This window comes from Solea solea, chromosome 19 (assembly GCF_958295425.1).
Source record: "Solea solea chromosome 19, fSolSol10.1, whole genome shotgun sequence".
NCBI classification, from domain to species: Eukaryota; Metazoa; Chordata; class Actinopteri; order Pleuronectiformes; family Soleidae; genus Solea; species Solea solea.
Genome location: NC_081152.1, coordinates 10,539,514 through 10,559,413, shown reverse-complemented (window position 1 = coordinate 10,559,413; position 19,900 = coordinate 10,539,514). Strand labels below are relative to the sequence as shown.

At 40.1% G+C, this 19,900-nt stretch overlaps 2 protein-coding genes across 4 annotated transcripts in view; one reads left to right on the top strand and one right to left on the bottom strand.

Annotated features, from left to right (window-relative positions):
* The window catches only part of brinp1 (bone morphogenetic protein/retinoic acid inducible neural-specific 1), a 137,927-nt gene that overhangs the window by 39,039 nt on the left and 78,988 nt on the right, over positions 1-19,900 (bottom strand). For both annotated transcript variants that reach the window (XM_058617378.1, XM_058617377.1), the window contains exon 4: positions 8,548-8,717. In XM_058617378.1, the coding sequence (XP_058473361.1) occupies positions 8,548-8,717 (170 nt within the window). The remainder of the gene's footprint in view (positions 1-8,547; positions 8,718-19,900) is intronic.
* Positions 11,121-17,899, top strand: LOC131446254 (uncharacterized). 2 transcript variants are annotated; one of them, XM_058617381.1, is made up of 5 exons: positions 11,121-11,186; positions 12,385-12,480; positions 15,680-16,960; positions 17,161-17,329; positions 17,536-17,899. In XM_058617381.1, exons 3-5 carry the CDS (start codon positions 15,682-15,684, stop codon positions 17,663-17,665), a joined length of 1,578 nt encoding a protein of 525 aa, XP_058473364.1. In that variant the 5' UTR covers positions 11,121-11,186; positions 12,385-12,480; positions 15,680-15,681; the 3' UTR covers positions 17,666-17,899. The 2 variants fall into 2 exon arrangements, with proteins under 2 accessions (XP_058473364.1, XP_058473362.1); XM_058617379.1 differs by lacking the exon at positions 11,121-11,186 and having other exon boundaries at positions 12,024-12,480.

Sequence of the window (19,900 nt, the reverse complement as noted above, 5' to 3'; positions counted from 1 at the left end):
TGTTCTAAAGTTGAAGTGAAGAATAATATATGTATATGCTCCTGTCCCTATTAATAAATGACTTATTTAACCAGCACAAGGATTATTATTTATCTGTGCTGTGTGTGTGTGTGTTGTTAGCGGTGTGTGAGGATGATAATGAATACAGATTTTGGCACAAGAATCACGGAAATGTGATTGATGAACCAGTAAAAATGGATAATACCTCTTCTGTTGTGTTTTTTTTTTTTTTCCTATTTAATAAAAGAGCTGTGATACAATTATGAAGATAAATGATGTACAGCAGGAAGCCCTCTGATACTGAATAATCTCATTAGATCATAACCCCCAGGCCAGCTTGTTTAGTACTGTGCGTTTACTGCATTCTTGTTTGTCTGTATGAGTGTAAATGTATATGCTTGCATGCTAACGTAGGTGTACAGGAACATATCTGACATGAGAGACTGAGAGGGGGAGAGAGGGGATTTATTTTACAGTTTTGTCAGCAGAGGATGTGTTATTTTTTTCGCAGGTACATTTGTTCTTTTGTACCGTGCTTGGTCGTATTTCTTTTTTTTTACGCTGCAGTGGTTTAGGTATATTTTTCACGGCAACAAAAATCATTTATTTTAGCTGATGCATTTCTGGATAGGTGGGTCTCAGGTAAATAATAAGAGGGCACGGTGATGGCACAGGCTGCACAGTGGAGATATGACCTGCTTTTGATTAACGTCTACATGTAGCTATGAACTCCTCAGGTAGACAGAGAGGGGCATTAAGGATGAAAGGTTTGATAAATTCAGCCAGCCACTATGCACGTAATCTATCAGTCCACACATTTATTGGCCAGCAATTTGCACAGACGACACACACACACACACACACACACACAGGGGATCTTTTGCTTGCTGTTCTGACTGATTTAAATTACCAGTGAATTGTATTTAACAATAACATTAGCGGCCCCTTGGGGACCAATTTTATATGTAACCTTAATGGCACGCTAAAATGTGTTTTCATTATTCCAACCATTGTCGCCGGCACAGCGTGTGCAACCTGTTGGAGTCCAATAACAATCAAACAATTGTTTGGATTTCTGGCTGATTAGAAGACGGCAGAGTTTATAACAAGGGAAGCTTAGCAGTGGCGCCGGCACAGATGTCTGATGTCATCAAAGACTGACTGTTTTTTGTCCTGCTGACTGCCCTGCTGTTTGCACGCCCCTCTGCCGCCTCATTGGTATTCTGATAATGACACTCGCAGAAATACATACATTGTGTTTCACATACTAGAGATGCATATTTTATGCATATCTTCCATTCCATCATGTGCAGTTGATTAAGATGTAATATTATGACTGGTATTTTCTTATTACATATGTATAGGCATACTTGTATATTTTAATGACATGGACATACACTGTGTAGAGACAGGTCTTTAACACATGACTCAGCAAAACATTCAATCTTTCCTGATATGAAGCGAAACAGTTTTTGTTACTGTTTCGTTGCGGTCCTCAGATAACAGACGTTCACAGGAAACAGTTCTGTGATATCAGGCGAGGAGCCAAACCAAAGTTGGCGGTGAACCATTTGGGACATTTCGTTGAAAGGAGGGGGCATTCAGCAGCCTGTCCCTGACATCTGCACAATGTGCAGCCATCTCCGAATTATGGCCTCTTTTCTCTTCAAAACTCCGAGCGGAGTATAATATAACTGCATGGCTTTATTTGCTAATGGATACTCCCTGGGTAACAAAGGTTTCATCAACAAGGTCCGTCCGCGTTTGTTTTTTTCTTGATATTGAAGTCTCCTCTGTTTAATCTCATTGTCGGGACACTGCTGCACAGTACAACAAACAGTAAGACACCCCGAATAATCATTGGCTTGAAGGTGCATTTCCTAATAGTGTGCTGTGTAACCATTTGTGTTCTGTTGATTCAACGGGTTTTCAAATAAAGCTGTCAAAGTGGTTTCAGTATTGTCTCCGTCTACATTGTGACCTAACAGAATACACGATCACTGAAAGCATAACTATTCAGTATCTACTTTTATATGTATTCATTAATTATGATTTCTTTTTTGGGGGTGGGGTTAAAGTTTCATGCTTAAACTGAGGATTAAACATAGTTACAACACTAAAATATAACCAAACTCTAAAAGAAGGGTCTCAAACTCGCGGCCCCCCAATCAACGTCCTGTGTTCCTACACATAAAATTATAATGAAAACTGGACGAAACTGAGTAATACGTTAGGTTATATTTATCACACTAAAATATAAATTCAACGTCTCATTATATATAAGCTTTAATTTCAATTGTCCACATGTTATTTAGTTTTTTTAAAGGTTTGTTTTTGTTATTTGCAGATTCATATTGCAACAATAATACCATCCTGAATATTTTAATTGCATTGTATAAGGACATACAGCTCAATACAATTGATTTTAGAACATATAGAAGCATAGAACAAAAGAAAGATCTTGTGAGTTCAGCAAATATGACGAGCAGATCTGACAAGGTGCCATGCAGCACTTTTCTAATATGTAAGTAAAACAATTCTACAGTGAATGAGTGGAATCCATGCCTCACCACCCGCCTCACAGCATTTTCAGTAGAACAAAAAAGAAAAAAGTGTCTGAGACTTTTAACTTTCTTACTTGCAGACAGGAAATATCTAAAATAGTTCTGCTGTATTGACATGTGTTTTTCCTCCTGATTGTAAGTTTGCACTCCATAGCAGGTCTCACAGCCGTTCCGAATCAATATTGGAGGAGCAAAGCCCTTGTTCTCTGTGTTTATAGATCCTCGCCTTCTGCAGGACTTTGCTTCCTCTGCACATTCTGATCACTGTCTGTCTGCTGGCGACGTGACTGGAGAGCTGCAATTTATGCTGCCATAGTACTGTATGTAGCCAAGAGATATGAGAAGGCGGTTGAGTATTAGATCCTTTCTGGACATAAACTATCCAGCAATCACGCACATTGTTTAGGAGTATACTGAACAAAAACGAAATGGAAACACCGCCCTTCCCTTGCATGGATCATCTATTTTGAGGTCCGAGACGGCGTTCTGAGGGACTTCAATTCTCACAGTGTTGGTGTCTGACAACATCATGATCAGTATACTCTTCAATGCGGCACTTGCAGTTTCTGAAGGATGTTATAATTACGTTAAGTGCTATGCAGGAACTCGGTGCAACTTAAAATCATATCTTACACAATTAGCATATGGTGTTACGGAGTTCTGTAATAGTTACTTACTCTCAGGGTTTATGCAATCTAAAGTGTAACAGTTTCAGCATTTTTTTGCAGAATCCTTCGAGACTTTTTCATGCGACATGACCTTGAGACTGTGAGAGAGAATAATGTAAAGGACATATCGTTGATTTCTGCTAATCACGCTACCTCAAACAAATTACACACAGAGGGAAGCTGGGGCTTTTAGGGCCCCTGGGGTAGTGGATTGTTTTGCTCAGTAATTAAGCCTAAAAGTGCATCATTACACACAAAAACACACCATGTCCCAAAATGTGACTTTGATGAATCTCTAAAGCCCCACAATAGGTATTAACACTTATACTGCACCGGCATGATTATGTATATTTAAATGCACTTAACAGCGGCTGTTAAGTGCAAACAAAGCAGCCATCCCCCCCCCCCCCCCCCCCCCCCCAACATACACCACTAACTTAATGCCCCATGCAAACAATGACATGTCTTCACTTCATAGATCAAACCAACTGAGCGTCTATGCGTCTAAAACCGCAAGACACTTCTATTTCGAGTTCCCACCGACTCACTGCTAAGTTTCCCAGGATGGAATATCTGATAGGTGAAAGACAGGCTATCTTGCATGCCTGTATCACCATTAACTAACTCACTCAATCAGCAATCCATTTGCGGCCCATTTCCAAGCTCAGACAAAACGTCTTGGCATATGCTGCGGCTCCATCAGTCTTGATCAGCAGATATGCAGTTGCGAGCGCTGTATCGATACTCTCTCCTCTCAACGCCTCCTGCCTTCCCATTCCTGAGGAACTGACTCAGCAGCCACTGTCAGGTTTGCTTAATTTTGTCACAGTTGACTTCCTGCTACCTGAAGTCTCATCTGCCAGAGCCCCTTAATCTACTTGTCACTCAGAGCAGCAAAAAAGCTCGAACGGCGTTCCCTGAATGAAGACAAGGAGGTAAAGCACTGGTGGATGATGGGATTGCTGGTTCGGGGGCTTTGGTGCAGGTGCAGAGACACAGGTGTGGCAGCAGCTGTGTTAGTTTTGGAGACACTGGAGAGAAGATTGCAATACTCTATTCACTGATTAGCAAAAAGCCAAAAGGAGGATCGACAACAGAGAGGCTTGAAAACAAAAAGTCCATAAGAGTAACTTAAGAAAAAGTATACAGTTTCATTTATAGAAGCATTTATGGGGTTCCTCATCTCATTTTGCACTCTATCACACTTTATAACAGCTGTACAAACTATTAACGTGTTCCTTGCGCCCTCAGTATCCAATTAAGACAAACTATTTAAGCAACGTTCTGATGTTTTCACCATCTATCTGCTTAACGCAATTAAAATGCCCTTTATTAATGCTTCTTTTGGCAGAGCCATTGGCAAGAGGAGCATAAGGCTTGCAGTTGTTGTGCTCCCGCTGCCCGGGATGAAGACGTAGAAGGAAGTGAGGTGAGTAAGGGATGGGCAGCCCTAAGGGTGTGTGGTGATGCAGAAAGGAGACATAAATTTAAATTAGTTTTCATGGATCTTTGGAGTCAGTGTGTGTCCACTGTGCCTGCAGGATGCTTGCACACTTGCCAGTCTGCACTGCAAAAAACGAATAGTTTGGTGAGAATAGGTAGACGCGTCCTGTCCTGTTGCATAATGTAAATAACATTTCCATAAGTGCATTTGTCTGTGTTTGTGTGTGTTTGTATTTTTTTTTTTTGTACCTTTTCTGGCATAAACACTGACCTCGTCAAGACCTGTAGTCCTCAGAAGAACAAAACCTGCGTCCTAATGAGGCAGAGCCCAATTTCTGAGTTTAGTGCTTAGGTTAATGTAAGGGATAATGCTTTGTGTGTGTGTGTGTGTTCTTTTGGTTGTAAGAATAGGATTTGAAGCAATTGTTGGGTTAGGGTGCATATACTGCAAATCTGCTTTTTCAGATCGGAAAAATATAATCTCAAAGTTTTTAATGTGGGTGGCTTGGCGACATCTGCATTCACTGGTGGCGTCAGTTAAGGACACTATTACACTATATCAGCAAAGGAACAAAAACAAGTCAGCCTATAATTTGCTTTTCTCCGTCACTCTGTAACCGACTTTGATCTTATTTGATGCTGCACACAGCATCTGTCTGCAAACAGCGGGGCGCTGAGGAAAGAGTTAGTTGTCTTGCTGAGAAGTTAAAGGTGTTCAGTCTTTCACCTCCAGTTCTCCATCGAACAGCTCACTGTAGCTTTTGTTGTTTATTATTTATTTCCTGCATTGTTTCAAAAGAGTCCTCTGTCATAAAATTCAAAAAATAACCATTATGTTGTTTTGTAGACACATTTTTGATGACCGGTAACACACTGCATTTGTATGACAGGCCCACATGGCGGCATAGTGGACAGCACTGATGTCTTGCAGCAAAAAGATCAGGGTTCTCTAGTCGAGTCGTGAATGTGAGAGTGAATGGTTGTTTGTCTCTGTATGGACTGGCGATCTATCCAGGGTGTAGTTCCAGTTCCCTGTGACTCTCTTGTGAAAGATAAAGCAGCAGACAGTAAGCCATACGGACGGACTTAATCATCATTTATTCTACTTCACATTGTATTTAGTGATATTCACAAGAGGTGATGTCTGTAGCAGAATATATATATATATTATAATAATAATAAGACATACTGATTTTCTGTGTTGCAGCCTATTTCCACATCTGCAATCTGGCTTCTGCTAAAATTGTGTTTGCAGACTGGGGGAAACCAGAGGAGACTAAATAATTATGATCACCAGGGCTTGAAATTAACACCCACTAACTTACTCTGTATTTTTTTTCTTTTGCTTCGACTGTGGCAGGTAACAATTCTACCTGAAATTTTCATGGCTGAGGTTTTCCGACTATAAGCGCAAAGTTTTGGTACAGAGGCATTAGCTGTTATTATTATTTTTTTTCTCTCCCACCCACCCACTCTCCGTTTTTCTTTTTCTAACTGCACAAAATGCCATTTCCTGTGCAATCGTCTTGTTTTCCATTTCAATCTTGCGTTGCCCTTTAGAATGCATGTTTCAGTAAATGTCTAAAAGTAGGATGAGCAACTCTTTTATACAGATCACAATACTTTGCTGATGTGTACACCGACACACTGTAATGTGAAAAGAATGGCGAAGCAAAGCGAGGCGAACGCTACAGATGAGATGGATGACTAAAGGGAAAAAACAAACAAAAAAAAAACGAAACGGGCTCTCACACCATCCAAGTTAATAGTTAACCTGATGAAGTGACCTCTACTGATTGGATCATTTTGTGACTTTTGGGACGTTGAACTGATTATGGACACATGTACAGACACACATGTACAGACATACATGGAGTCTAAACTGTCTAGAGTTAGACTGCATCTCTGAGAGCTACCTGATGCTAAAACATGTTTTTGTCAAAATGTAAATAATAAAAAAAAATAGTATGATGAAATTATGTATTGTAAGATGTATATATGTATTCTGTGGGTAAGGGGGGCGGGACTAGATAAGCTTTTGCTTCTCCCGCTTTCCCTTTCGGTTATGTGTATTGTGTGGACTACACTAAGATGATGTGTGATGATGAGCGATCTAACTGACATGACCGAAATAAACATATAAATAAATAAATAAATAAATGTCTCTAGATGTATTTAAAAAAAAATACCAACACATCATTTCCTGGCACAGAATTCTCATGGACATACACTGATTCATTTCACAGCAAGTAATCAGCGCTTAGTTGTTCAGGGTTAACCGAGAACCTACAACTATACAAGGAGCATAATAGAGGCGAGCACTCCTTGCTGCTGAACTGCAAACATGGAAATCAAGTTGACATCCTCACACAACTAACAGAAGCAGTGCCGTACACTCAGGTTTACTCCAACTACTGTTTTTTTTTTGGTTGTGACGCATGTCTTGCCTTGTAAAATAGGTGCGTATATGAGCAAGGTCATTGCAGACAAGAGATGTTGCCCCCGGGCCCTCAGACACAGTAGCCTTATTTATTTGTCATTTTAGGTAAACACATGGAATCTTAATGCTGGCTCCTGCCAAACCGCCCAAGTTGTTGTGGCCCGGCTTCATTTTTAATTTAACATTTTGTTTTTCTTGAAATAAATCTGTCCTGAGTGGCTTCTTTTTTTTTTTTTTTGTTCACGGACATTCAATTGTATCCTAAAAAAATTACACTTAGGGATCACAAGCTGACACAGGCTCCCTCCTCCCACATGAAACAAGAATGAATACTCTTCATACCGACTACTCGTTATACTCATTGCATTGCGGCGACGTGGGCGTATCGAGGAGAAAACACCATATTGACTACGATGAGGCGAGTGTGACGGACAGATGCTGGGATATCACAGGTTACACGTTTGTTTGCGATGTGGTGCACAGCTCGTCCACTGCAGGCGGAATGCAACCGTATTCGTGCTGTGAGCGAGTTGATCCGACCATGCAGTGGCAAAATGATGAACTGTATAAACTCAAAGATCAAATCCGTGTCAGGTTTTGTTTCTTGTAAATGCATGCACAGTTGAAAAGCCACAATTTTTACCTGCACTGATTCAAATACACATCACTAGGGGTTATCTGAAAAGTAGCCACTTTGTTTTTTTTTTTGCTATTTATATTCTACAATTGCATCCCCGAGCCTTTTCATTCTCTTTTAATCATGTGATGGTCCAAACAAAAACACACAAAAAAGCATTTTCTCAAAGGCTTCTACATCAATCTATGTGCCCTGCTTTTATTTTTATATATTTTTTTATTTTTAGTTCAGGAGGTGCATGTTTATAATTACACTAATGCATGCAGGTGTTACAGTCCACCCTTAGAGGCAGTGCTTTACCCTCTTGCCACTGCTACACTTCTATATCAGTAAATTGTGAAATGTTAGTTTTATGACTTTGAAAAGTAATGCTTCTCTGAACTTAGCGTAAAGCAAGTTCCTTTTTTTTCTCCCCTGTTTATTTATTTGTAGTATACGCCATCTGCTGCTAGTGAGTGACCAAAAGTTGTTTACTGTCAAATACATTGTTTGCGTGGGCACACTGTGTTTATGTTTCCCTGGCAAGACCATCTCTTCATAACAGCTTTTATAGTTCTCTGTTTAGTCTCTCTTCAGCAAAGGTGGAAGCGGGACAGTGTAGTAGCAAATATTTATAGGACGCTTAGGTCGGCCGGGCAGAGAGTGACAACTGAAATTGCAATCGTAAATTTTAATTTTAATTTTAATGACCTCCTGCCTCCTTAGTGCAAATGTGGCAGTCAATTTAAAAAAAAGTTAAAAAAAACAAACAAAAAATAAAAATTCCTCTTATAAATGTGTTGGATTTGCACTGACCTTGATGGCATTGGTCGAAATCTGGATCTCGTGCAGTTTCCTCATCGTGCCGTCACGGTCAATGAAGTATGATGAGGCCAGCTGATGAAGGGCCTCCACGTTCTGAGTAGTGTTAACAAGCTTCCTGTCCAGCTTGTTCTTGGCTAGGTACATAGTGAGCGCCTCCTCTCCTGCAGGTGCGACAAGGAAAGAGAAATAGGATTAAGTTCATGCTCCATATGCTCAGCAATTTGGAGTTTTTTTTTTGTTTTTTTTATGGGGAAGACGGACTATTGTATTTAAGATGTACAGTTGAGTTGCTCTTTATACATAATGACTGTGTTCTGTCAATGTCTTCATTTGTGAGTGTTGTCCAACTCAGTCTTATCTCAGTATGCCAGTAGAGCTCATAACACGTGGGATAAGTCAGAAGTCTTAAAGCGGAAGCGAGACGTTTCAGCTTGAGAAACCAGGCGCCCCAGTTTTCCAGGAGCAGTCTCGATATTTGTTACCTTATCCCCAGCAGGAACCGTCGCCTGTAATGTACCTACATTTGCCCCAATACCCAGCATTATTTCCAAAAGACAGCTAGAATATTTTACCCCAGTACCACAGGGACTTTATCCTGTTTCATTTTATTTATTTATTTATTTATTTTTATTTATTTTTGTCAGCTGGCAGGCAGGGAGAAAGACGAGCATAATGTGAACACTGAAAAAAAAAACCAAAACAACATCACTGATTGCAGAAACTTAATTAGTGCAGAGAAAATTAGAAAACGGGGACGAACACAGGAGCTACCGCCACAAGTGTTCTAACCTTGAGTTAGAGACTTGAGAAGGACTGTACCCTCTATCTGTATTGTGACATTGTTTGGCATGTTCCACAATTACCACATGCCTGCTGACTTTTTGTTTCAGCCGCACGACTGAAGAAAATAACTCTGGTTCTTGTCCAAATTAAATTCCTGACCCCGCGTGTTGACACCGTCTGAAGAAAATGTCTGAAATGTCTTTCTTGACGGCGCGGAAAAGAAGATTAGACGTGAACAGTCTCACCTGATCCAAGGAATTTGGCCAGCAAAAAATTTGGATGAGACATCACTGTCGAGGAAGTGGGGATAAATATTTCACTAATTAGACGTCAAGTTTAATACGCTCACAACTGATGTGATGAGCTGCGTTCCGATAAGCGCTGCGGCGCTGAATGTGTAAACACAACACACGTCTCCAACCTATACTGCAGCCCTGAGAGCTAAGTGAAAACCCAAAAAGCCCTGCCTTTTGGGTTTCCCTGCTACACTGTAAAAAATGTCCGTGAAATAAACAGTAAAAACCTGTGAAATCATGACATAAAAAACCTGTAAATAGTAAAACCATAAAGCCACGTTTATGTTACAATATTTTTTTGAAAAATACTAAACCAAAGAAAACTGTTAATATTAAAGTAAAAATATGTTCAAATAATAATATTTACTTGTAAAATTAACAGATTACTGTAGTTTAAACACAAAAAAACAGTAATACAAATAGCAATACAATTTTGTCAAAGTTACAACATGTAACTGTTAAAATAATGATTTTTGCCAGTTTTTTCTTAAACAGAAGAAAACCGTAGGTGATTTACGGATAAAAACAGTAAAACAATGTTAATAGGAATTTGTCTAAAAGATTATGGGTTATTTTTCTAGATGATATTTGGTATGGCTCTTGGGATGCATATTCCCAGACATGTGACTTGCTTCGTATCCTGAGGAAGAGCCACTGGGTGTGGGTAGCCTACTGAATAAAATAATAATATAATAAAAAAATAAAACACATCAAAATGAAACGGGTATAGGCCTAGTGTGTATGGAAGCATATATGTAGTAAAATTCAAATGGCAATGCAATTTGCAATTTGCAATTCAATAAGTCATTACATTATGCAATTGACAATTCATTATGCAATTGAATAATGTAATTTGTAAATACGTTATTCAAAGTGTATTTTAATATGCAAAGTGAAAATGAAATCCTCAATAAAATTTGCAAAAGTTATAACAATAAAAATAGAATAACATTTTGTCAAATTTTTTGAGTGCCTTTATTCAAAATTCAAATGACATTTCAATCCGCAAAACACTTTGCAAATCGTTTTGCAAAACATTTTGCAAAACGTTTTGCAAAACGTTTCAGCCAATCGCGTCTGGGGGGGGAACTACGTCACTTGCTCGTCAGACCAGCTGATCATCCACGCACGTTGCAATTTATTTATTTATCCCGCAGCAGCTGCCAGACCGTCTTTTCCGCCATTTTCAGTTATAATTACGTAAACTCAGTCAAACCATAGACTTATTAAGAGTCAAATCTGGCACAATGGTAGGCATAGAAAATAAATTGCAACGTGCGTGGATGATCAGCTGGTCTGACGAGCAAGTGACGTGGTTCCCGCCCAGACGCGATTGGCTGATTTTTTGAAATCTCCCTCAACAACTCACAGCGCACTAGACTGGTTTTCTGCTCTTTCATTGGATTACAAATTATCGCGCGAGCAGCGGTTTTGACAAGTTCACGTCTCGATCCCCGCGCACCAAGCGAGCAGTCTGCCCAGTGACCGAAGTCTGGTGAACACGACTCAGGTCCATGACACGGGCGGCTAGAACTACCCTCTGAATCGCTGGTAAGTGGTAACAATTCATTTTCTTAAAACTTGAAAACATGAGAGTTGGTTAACAGAAAGATACTAGTTTCTGTATTTTGTCAAGGATATACAAAAGTAATAACTCCGACGGACGGAGGGTTAACCCTCCGTCCGTCGGAGTTATTACTTAGTTATTACTTAGAGTAGTCCACTAGTCCACGGTGTGTTCATGCTATCTGTTGCTAAACTCATTTAGCTTTTTTTCACAATCATCCGAGCCAAGCAAAACAGGCGGTAATGTTAATAAGCTAAAAATTATTGTCTGCCCGTTTTGTAGTCAAACACTGCAGACATTGAGGGGGTTTGTGTTGCATTGTAGAGTTCACAGAAATGAACCGCGTTGTTTTTTCAAATGTGTTGGCGCTGACTGCAAGCGGACATTTTCGACCTACGCAGCTTTTAAAGCTGTATCCTCGGTAACTGTACACCTAAAAGAGCATTTACTGGAGGGGCGACATGTGGCATCAGTGGCGGTTCTCCGTGCGCCCCCCGAGTGAAGGAGTTGTTGACGCGGGGGGCGCGGCGGCTGGCGGATTTGTTGACGGACGGACGGACGGACGGGGGGCGCGCGGCGACTGGCGGATTTGTTGACGGACGGACGGGGGGCGCGCGGCGACTGGCGGATTTGTTGACGGACGGACGGGGGGCGCGCGGCGACTGGCGGATTTGTTGACGGACGGACGGGGCGCGATTACGGGTGACATTGTTGAGGGGGGAGGCTGGCGAAATTGTTGACGGGGAGGGCGGGGGTTCACTGTGGGGTTCATCATTTACTGCTCATATGTCCAGGAAACATAGAGCATTTTCTGTGGATAGTGTAAGAGATATGTACAGAGAAACTATATCCCAGGCTTCTGCTATCAGTGCATGTGAGGATGCCCCTCAGAACACAAATGAGGAAACAAATGAAAGCATTGAATATCCACAGAATTTCAATGACACTTACCTAAGGAATGTATGTTTATTCTACCTAAAGTTGCAAGGACAGCTCCTCCTTCCAAACTCAACAATCCAGACGATTGTTGAAGAAATGCAAAATGTGCATACATTAGGACAGGAGTACACATTAAGTAAACTTCATTCACTTTTGAAAAATGACATGCGTCTTCCAGATGATGCTATTGCTAAAATATGTGGTTTTGTGAAGGATTCAGATCTGTTCTCTCTGTGTCATCAGGGACCACTGAGAACAACGAGAGCAGTCTGCCCAGTGACCGAAGTCTGGTGAACACGTCTCAGGTGGCTACTTGGAGAACTACCCTCTGAATCGCTGGTAACAATTCATTTTCTTAAAACTTGAAAACATGAGAGTTGGTTAACAGAAAGATACTAGTTTCTGTATTTTGTCAAGGATATACAAAAGTAATAATTCAGACGGACGGTGGGTTAACCCTCCGTCCGTCAGAGTTATTACTTAGTTATTACTTAGAGTAGTCCACTAGTCCACGGTGTGGACTAGTGGACTACTCTAAGTAATAACTACTGCTAAACTCATTTAGCTCACTTGTTTTTTATGTTCAGTAGAGGTGTTTTTTTTTCCACAATCATCCGAGCCAAGCAAAACAGGAGGTAACGTTAATAAGCTAAAAATGATTGTCTGCCCGTTTTGTAGTCAAACACTGCAGACATTGAGGGGGTTTGTGTTGCATTGTAGAGTTCACAGAAATGAACCGCGTTGTTTTTTCAAATGTGTTGGCGCTGACTGCAAGCGGACATTTTCAACCTACGCAGCTTTTAAAGCTCACTTCTATCGGGCTCACAATGTGCCTGTATCCTCGGTAACTGCTACGGCCGCTGTGGCACATTTAAAATGTGCAATTTCTCTGTGTGAGCGCCAATTTCACACAGTGAGCGAACTTATATCCCACCTAAAAGAGCATTTACTGGAGGGGCGACATGTGGCATGTCCAGTAACTGGTTGTGAAAACAGGTTCACTGTGAAGTCATCATTTACTGCTCATATGTCCAGGAAACATAGAGCATTTTCTGTGGATAGTGTAAGAGATATGTACAGAGAAACTATATCCCAGGCTTCTGCTATCAGTGCATGTGAGGATGCCCCTCAGAACACAAATGAGGAAACAAATGAAAGCATTGAATATCCACAGAATTTCAATGACACTTACCTAAGGAATGTATGTTTATTCTACCTAAAGTTGCAAGGACAGCTCCTCCTTCCAAACTCAACAATCCAGACGATTGTTGAAGAAATGCAAAATGTGCATACATTAGGACAGGAGTACACATTAAGTAAACTTCATTTACTTTTGAAAAATGACATGCGTCTTCCAGATGATGCTATTGCTAAAATATGTGGTTTTGTGAAGGATTCAGATCTGTTCTCTCTGTGTCATCAGGGACCACTGAGAACAACATACGCAAGAGCTCAAACATTCAAGAAGATGTTCAAATACATAGAGCCAAAAAAACTAACATTAGGAAATGATGAAAATATGACAGAAAAGTGTGCCTATTACATACCTGTGCAACAAACAGTAAATTGTTTGTTGGAATCTGAATTTTGGAAGAATTCAGTGTCCCAGCAGTCTTGTGAAACAGACTCTGAAACTTTTGGTGACTTAAATGATGGACAGAACTTTAAATCCAACCAGTTCTTCATTGACAATCCAGGATGCCTGAAGCTAATTCTGTACCAGGATGCCTTTGAAATTGTCAATCCCCTAGGCTCTGCCAGGAAAAAACACAAAGTACTTGCAGTCTACCTTTCTGTGGCAAACTTACCTGCTCATGTGCGGTCCAATACTGATCACATGTCCCTTGTCTTACTGTGTTGTGAGTCTGACCTAAAACAATTTGGAAATGCGAAAGTTTTCTCAGAGATGCTAATGGATTTGAAAGATTTGGAGGAAAATGGAATTACTGTACAGGGTGAAACAGTCAAAGGGGCTCTGTATTGTATTGCTGGTGATAATTTGGGATCACACGGCATTGGTGGGTTTACTGAAAACTTTAGTCGTTCTGAGTACTTTTGCAGGTACTGTGAAATTACACGCAGTGAGTTTCAGAGTGACAATCCAAATGTATGTGCTCCGCAGCGGAGCCCTGAAAGCTACGATTCTGCTGTTAGTGACCTACAAGCTGGAGACAGTCAACACATGAAAGGGATAAAGCAAAAATCTGTTTTCAATGATCTGAAATCTTTTCATGTTTGCAATCCCGGTCTCCCTCCTTGCTTAGGACATGACATATTTGAGGGTGTCTTATCCTATGATGTTGCACTGTACTTGAAGTACTTCATAAAGAAAAAGAAATGGCTTACATATCCACTTTTGAACCGACGCATCAAACAGTTCCAGTACAAAGGATCTGATGCTCTCACAAAGCCGTGTGCTGTCAACTCGGAGGTGTCCAAGCTTTCGGGTCAAGCTATTCAGAACTGGAATTTGTTAAGGTTTCTCCCTGTATTGATTGGTGACAAAGTGCAAAATCCAGAAGACTGTGTATGGCAGTTAACTCTTCAGCTTAAAGATATTGTCGATTTGATTTGTGCGCAAAAGATTTCGTTGTCCCAGGTAGCCTATCTTGACATTCTTATCCAAGAATATTTGGAATCAAGAAAGTGTTTATTTCCTGAGACTACACTCAAACCAAAACACCACTTCATGCGGCACTATCCAGCACTAATCTTGAAATTTGGCCCTTTAATCAGAGTATGGACGATGCGTTTTGAAAGTAAACACAGCTACTTCAAAAGATGTGCCAGGCATTTGAAAAACTTCAAAAACATCTGTCTGACTTTAGCTGAAAGACATCAGCTGTTTCAGGCATATCTTGCAGTTGGGCCAGGATGCACTCGGCTCCTGCAAGTCAAAGACAGCTGTATTTTTTACCCCAACCTCTACAGTGACACAATTAAACATGCAGTCGGAGAGTTTGGCTTTGATGAAAACAATGCTACTGTTTCCACCAACATACAGTATAAAGGCACATCATATAAAAAAGGGAATTTCCTTGTGTCAAAAAATGATGAGTCCATGGAGTTTGGAGAACTTGTCATCATTTTGATTAAAAAGGAAGCAGCTGTGTATTTTGTCATTGATGTACATGAAGCTGACTATCATTCTGAATACCATATGTACTCAGTGACAAAACAGAGTACAAGGATGCAATGTCTTAACATTAATGACTTGGTAGATTTCTACCCATTACCATCATACATTGTGAACGGGGCACAAGTCATTCCCCTAAAACACAGTGTGCTGTCGAAATAAACATGATCCTGGCCAATGAGATTAAGAAACTATTCTAAAAATAGTATGCTTGGTAAAAATTCAAAAACACCATTTGAAATGGTGGTTATTGAAAGTGATCTTAGTTATCCTTTTAAGATGCATAAATGTCTAAATCATCAATCGCATAACACTTTGCAATCAAGTAGAGTTTCAGCTTAACTGTATGTGTTAAATAACTGGCTTATTTATTTATCTTCAGTTGTCATTCTTTGATTATAGATATGACTGACTTGGAGCAATCGTTTCTACGCTCCGCAATCACTGAGGTCTTGCCTGACCTTCCAGAGATGACAAAGGATGTTTTAGAAGAGCACTTACAATCCCTTGGGGTAGAGACCTATGATGATTTCCAGTTTATTGAGGAAGCTGACTTGCTGTCTGCGCTGAGGCCAATTCAAGCACGAAAAGTTGTTGCTGTCTTGAAACAGAGATGGAAGTCAAGTATTACAACCAGCAGCTCATCTGTTGATACTTCGCCAGGACCTCCTCCATACTCGCAGTCTCTTTCACCAGAAAGTTTAACCCCAACCTCTTCAAACAGCAGCCAAAGCCCTCATGTCGACTGGGTGGATACGTTTGTGATTCCGTGGGATAAGTTCCCAGAGGAACTGATGCAAACTTTGGAGAGAGAAAAGCGACCAAGTCCACGAATGAGAAGGGAGATGGTCCGACTTGTGGTTCATGAGATGACACAAAAAAGTTCCTGCATAAGTAGAAGGAGCTCTATTGAAGTTGCAAAAAAGATGGTATCAAAATATCCCAAATCTTTGCAAGACGTCATAGAAGGAGACGTGATTGGGCAAGGGTATCACTCTCTTGTTAAGCAATTGCAAAACCGAATCGAGAATGTGAAGCGATCAACAACCCCAAAAATAAGAAAGCGAAGGTATCGCACTGATGATTCTGACACCGATGAAGTCCCCCCAGAAAAGAGAGCAGCGATCCAGGACACTTATGGGTGCATAACCTGGGATCCAAAATTCCTTCCTCTTGGAGAGACCCCAGAGAGCCAGAAGGAAAAGAGAGAAAAAATGAAGAGACCGGACGTTAATTCAGAGGAGCTCAAAAGCCTAATGAAGAACACTTTCTACTCTCAGCGTAAAGAAGTTAACCAGGGGAAAAACATCAAGCATCTCCTGGAACAGTGGCCATTTTTCTTTGAGGAACTTGGCTTGGCAGTCCACTTCAGGGAACTCACCGGAATTGGGCTTCAAGAAACGTTCTTGAGGAATCTGGATATGAAAGGGAAACGACTCCTGAACTACCTGAACACTGTTGCTGTCCACAAGAACAAAAGGTTCCTACAGGCTTTAACAAAGTTAAAAGCGATGAGAGGAGAGCTGTGTGGTCTCTCTGAAGACGTCAAAGAGATGGTGCTGCTTCTGCTGTCATACTTCGATGAGAAAGAAGACGCGATGTTCTGTTATGTGGAGGACACGTGTCTGGCCGAGGAAATACAGATGGAAAAAGTCCACTTGACCCCTACCATTGTTGTGTGTGGTAAGTATCTTTTTTCAGTAATTTAGTCAAATTTGCCTTAAAAGGCTCTACATTTCACTCTCAACCTGTATACAACACACTGTATCTATGTTAAGCAATTTAACTGACCTTAAACTGTTAAAGAAAAGGGCTTAAAAAGTTTTGTTAAATGTTTCAGGAAGACATGCCTTTCAATGTTTTTATGTTTTTTTCCTCTTTAGGACAATCCTGCTTTTCTTCAAGGCGCACCATGCTGAGCGTGGATCGAAATATCGTCAACGACCACATCCCCTCATTCATTTCTGCCCTGTGCTTGATGTTTGGGAGCTTCTATTGTTTCAACATTCATTACCCGTCAGAGCTGGCATCAACGCTGGAGTTTCTGCAAAGGTGTGTCTTTTGTGCTTGGCTTTTACCAACATTGTCGCTATTGATCTGAAACTAATCTAAAGTAACTGCTTTTTCCGGATAGGAGACATTTTTATTTTATAGGTGCCGTTTGAACATGATAGCTTGAAAATAAATGATGAGTGTTTTACAGTAGATAAAGCATTTTTATTTATACAGTCTTCTGTTGTTCTTTTTCTCTCTCCAAGGTGTTTTTTCTCCATCAACCCAGAGAAGGGCACTAAAGTGGAGAAGACCAACACATCCCGTCTTACCGTCAACCCAAGGGTCCTCACCTTGATCCAGGATCTTTCGGATCATGAATGGTGCGATGTCTGAACATGGACCACTCACAGCTTGAAGGTTTATATCAGCCCATTATGTTCTTTGTATTTCAGGCTTAAAGGGTAATTCCTGTGTAAAAAGGATTTGGGATATGTTTTGTATGATAACGAGTTGAAACGTTCATTTTGGAGCACAAAAAACACATATAGACGCATTCTTCAGTTGGCTGTTAAAGAAGTTAAAGAAATTTTTACCATAACCAGTGCCCCTATTGTTCCAAGTTGTTCATTGTTCTTTATCTACATAGTTATACGTGTCGTTTGCCTTAAAAGGCTCTACATTTCACTCTCAACCTGTATACAACACACTGTATCTATGTTAAGCAATTTAACTGACCTTAAACTGTTAAAGAAAAGGGCTTAAAAAGTTTTGTTAAATGTTTCACGAAGACATGCCTTTCAATGTTTTTATGTTTTTTTTTTTGAAAAATCTTACCTTCTGTGGGATTAATAAATTCTTGGAAAGGCAAGTTATTTGATTTATTTCCTCTTTAAGTGCACTAACACATTTTGAATGCCTAATCTGTTAACACTGTTTTCCACATTCTTTGTAAAGGGCAAACATTTACAAAAGATTGCACTGCAGTTTAAAAGACAATTGTCTGAAATATTATTCAATCCGCCTGTAATGTATAGACAAGTTAGTATTCTGCTGAGATCTAATCCTAGCAAGTGGTGAAAAAAATTTTTTAGGCAGTTTTACTGTGAGATTAATACTCGGTTGGAGTCAAAACGAGTTTTTACGCCCTTTGTAATAAATACATTTGCAGTATTTAGGTGTTGATTTTACTGTAAAACGTTGTCATTAATACTACATAAGACACTATTTAAAAAAAACTTTTCAGTAAAAATGTCAATGAAATTTGGTTAAAACAACTGCTTTATAATGAGACTTTTACAGTCAAAAAACGTTATTAGGTTCATATTTTTTGTCAAATTGAATGGGCATAAACGTACAATATGCAACAATTGCATGTAAATATCACAGAAATAATTTGTTTTAACAGCAGCTTCGGCATGTTAATTCAGCAGAAAAGAGCTGTTATATATGCAACAATTGCATGTAAATATCACAGAAATAATTTGTTTTAACAGCATCTTCGGCATGTTAATTCAGCAGAAAACAGTTGTTATATTTACGGGTAAAAAAATGTAAATTACTACAGTTTTAAACTGTAAAATGTACAGCTTGTTCTGTAAAGTGAAAAACATTTTCACTGTATTTTCTACAAAATTATTCTGGCAACCACAGCTGCCAAGTTTTTTTTGTAAAAACAACAGGATTTTTTTTACAGTGTAGTATGCTAATTTCCACAGGAAATACTGGAATTGTATGTGTTCTGAGTGACTGACCTTTTAGTGAGTGTCTGCAAAGGAGAGGAGTGTGAAGGCTGAGAGCAGCACCAGGGGCCAAATATTTACAGAGCGCGAGGCAATCGCCCCTATTTGCATGCCATATGTTTGTTTGTTGACACGTTGTAAAAGATTGAGCGGGGCTCTCTGTGAATCTCGGCGCGACATATTTATTTTTTATTTTTTTCTGAAACTGATGCATAAAAAGGCAAACACGGATTCACTTCCACAAGCGAGGTTTGTTTTGGAGTCGCACAGGTTCGCGTTTCCAGTGCTGTGAATGGTGATGTGGCCCAGAGCGATGGTGATGACCACGACCAAGGGTGGGGAGCAGTCTCTTGCCTGGTTAGTAGAAGCACTGAGGGGACGAAGCCCCCATTCTCTGTTGCCGCCATGCTCTTTTCCCCTTCAGGGGTTTTGCAAAGTTACTTACGCACACTTGACTCTACACTGCCGAACAAGAATAACGGGTTGATTTGTCGTTTTCTTTTTTTTCTTTTTTTAATCTCTATCGCAACTTAGTGATGCATGAAGGAACTTCTTCTGAACATAAATATTTTGTAATCATTGCTTCAGGTCAGGGAGAAATCATTACCACTGTGGCTGTAAAATCATCATTTGTGTGCACCTATGTGTAATAAATACCTTGTGGTACAATATTACTCAGTTCTGTGGCACAGAATTGATCCAAATCAGCACGAGAGTGTGGGTATGTAAAGCTATCTACGGCTGTAAATCATATTCAGCAAGCACACACACACGTATATTTTGTGTGTGCTTGCTTGTTTTGTGAGAAACCAGTTTGAGTTTTATACTTTGGGACATTCTGGGACATTTAGTTTGGCTGGTCCTCACCTTCTGAGACACCGTCAAAGAG

Excerpts from the sequence above, each read along its gene's own strand:
- LOC131446254 (XM_058617381.1), top strand. The coding sequence starts at position 15,682 with ATGACTGACTTGGAGCAATCGTTTCTACGCTCCGCAATCACTGAGGTC. Across the intron at positions 16,961-17,160 it reads CCCTACCATTGTTGTGTGTG|GACAATCCTGCTTTTCTTCA; the intron begins GTAAGTATCTTT and ends TTTCCTCTTTAG. Across the intron at positions 17,330-17,535 it reads ACGCTGGAGTTTCTGCAAAG|GTGTTTTTTCTCCATCAACC; the intron begins GTGTGTCTTTTG and ends TCTCTCTCCAAG.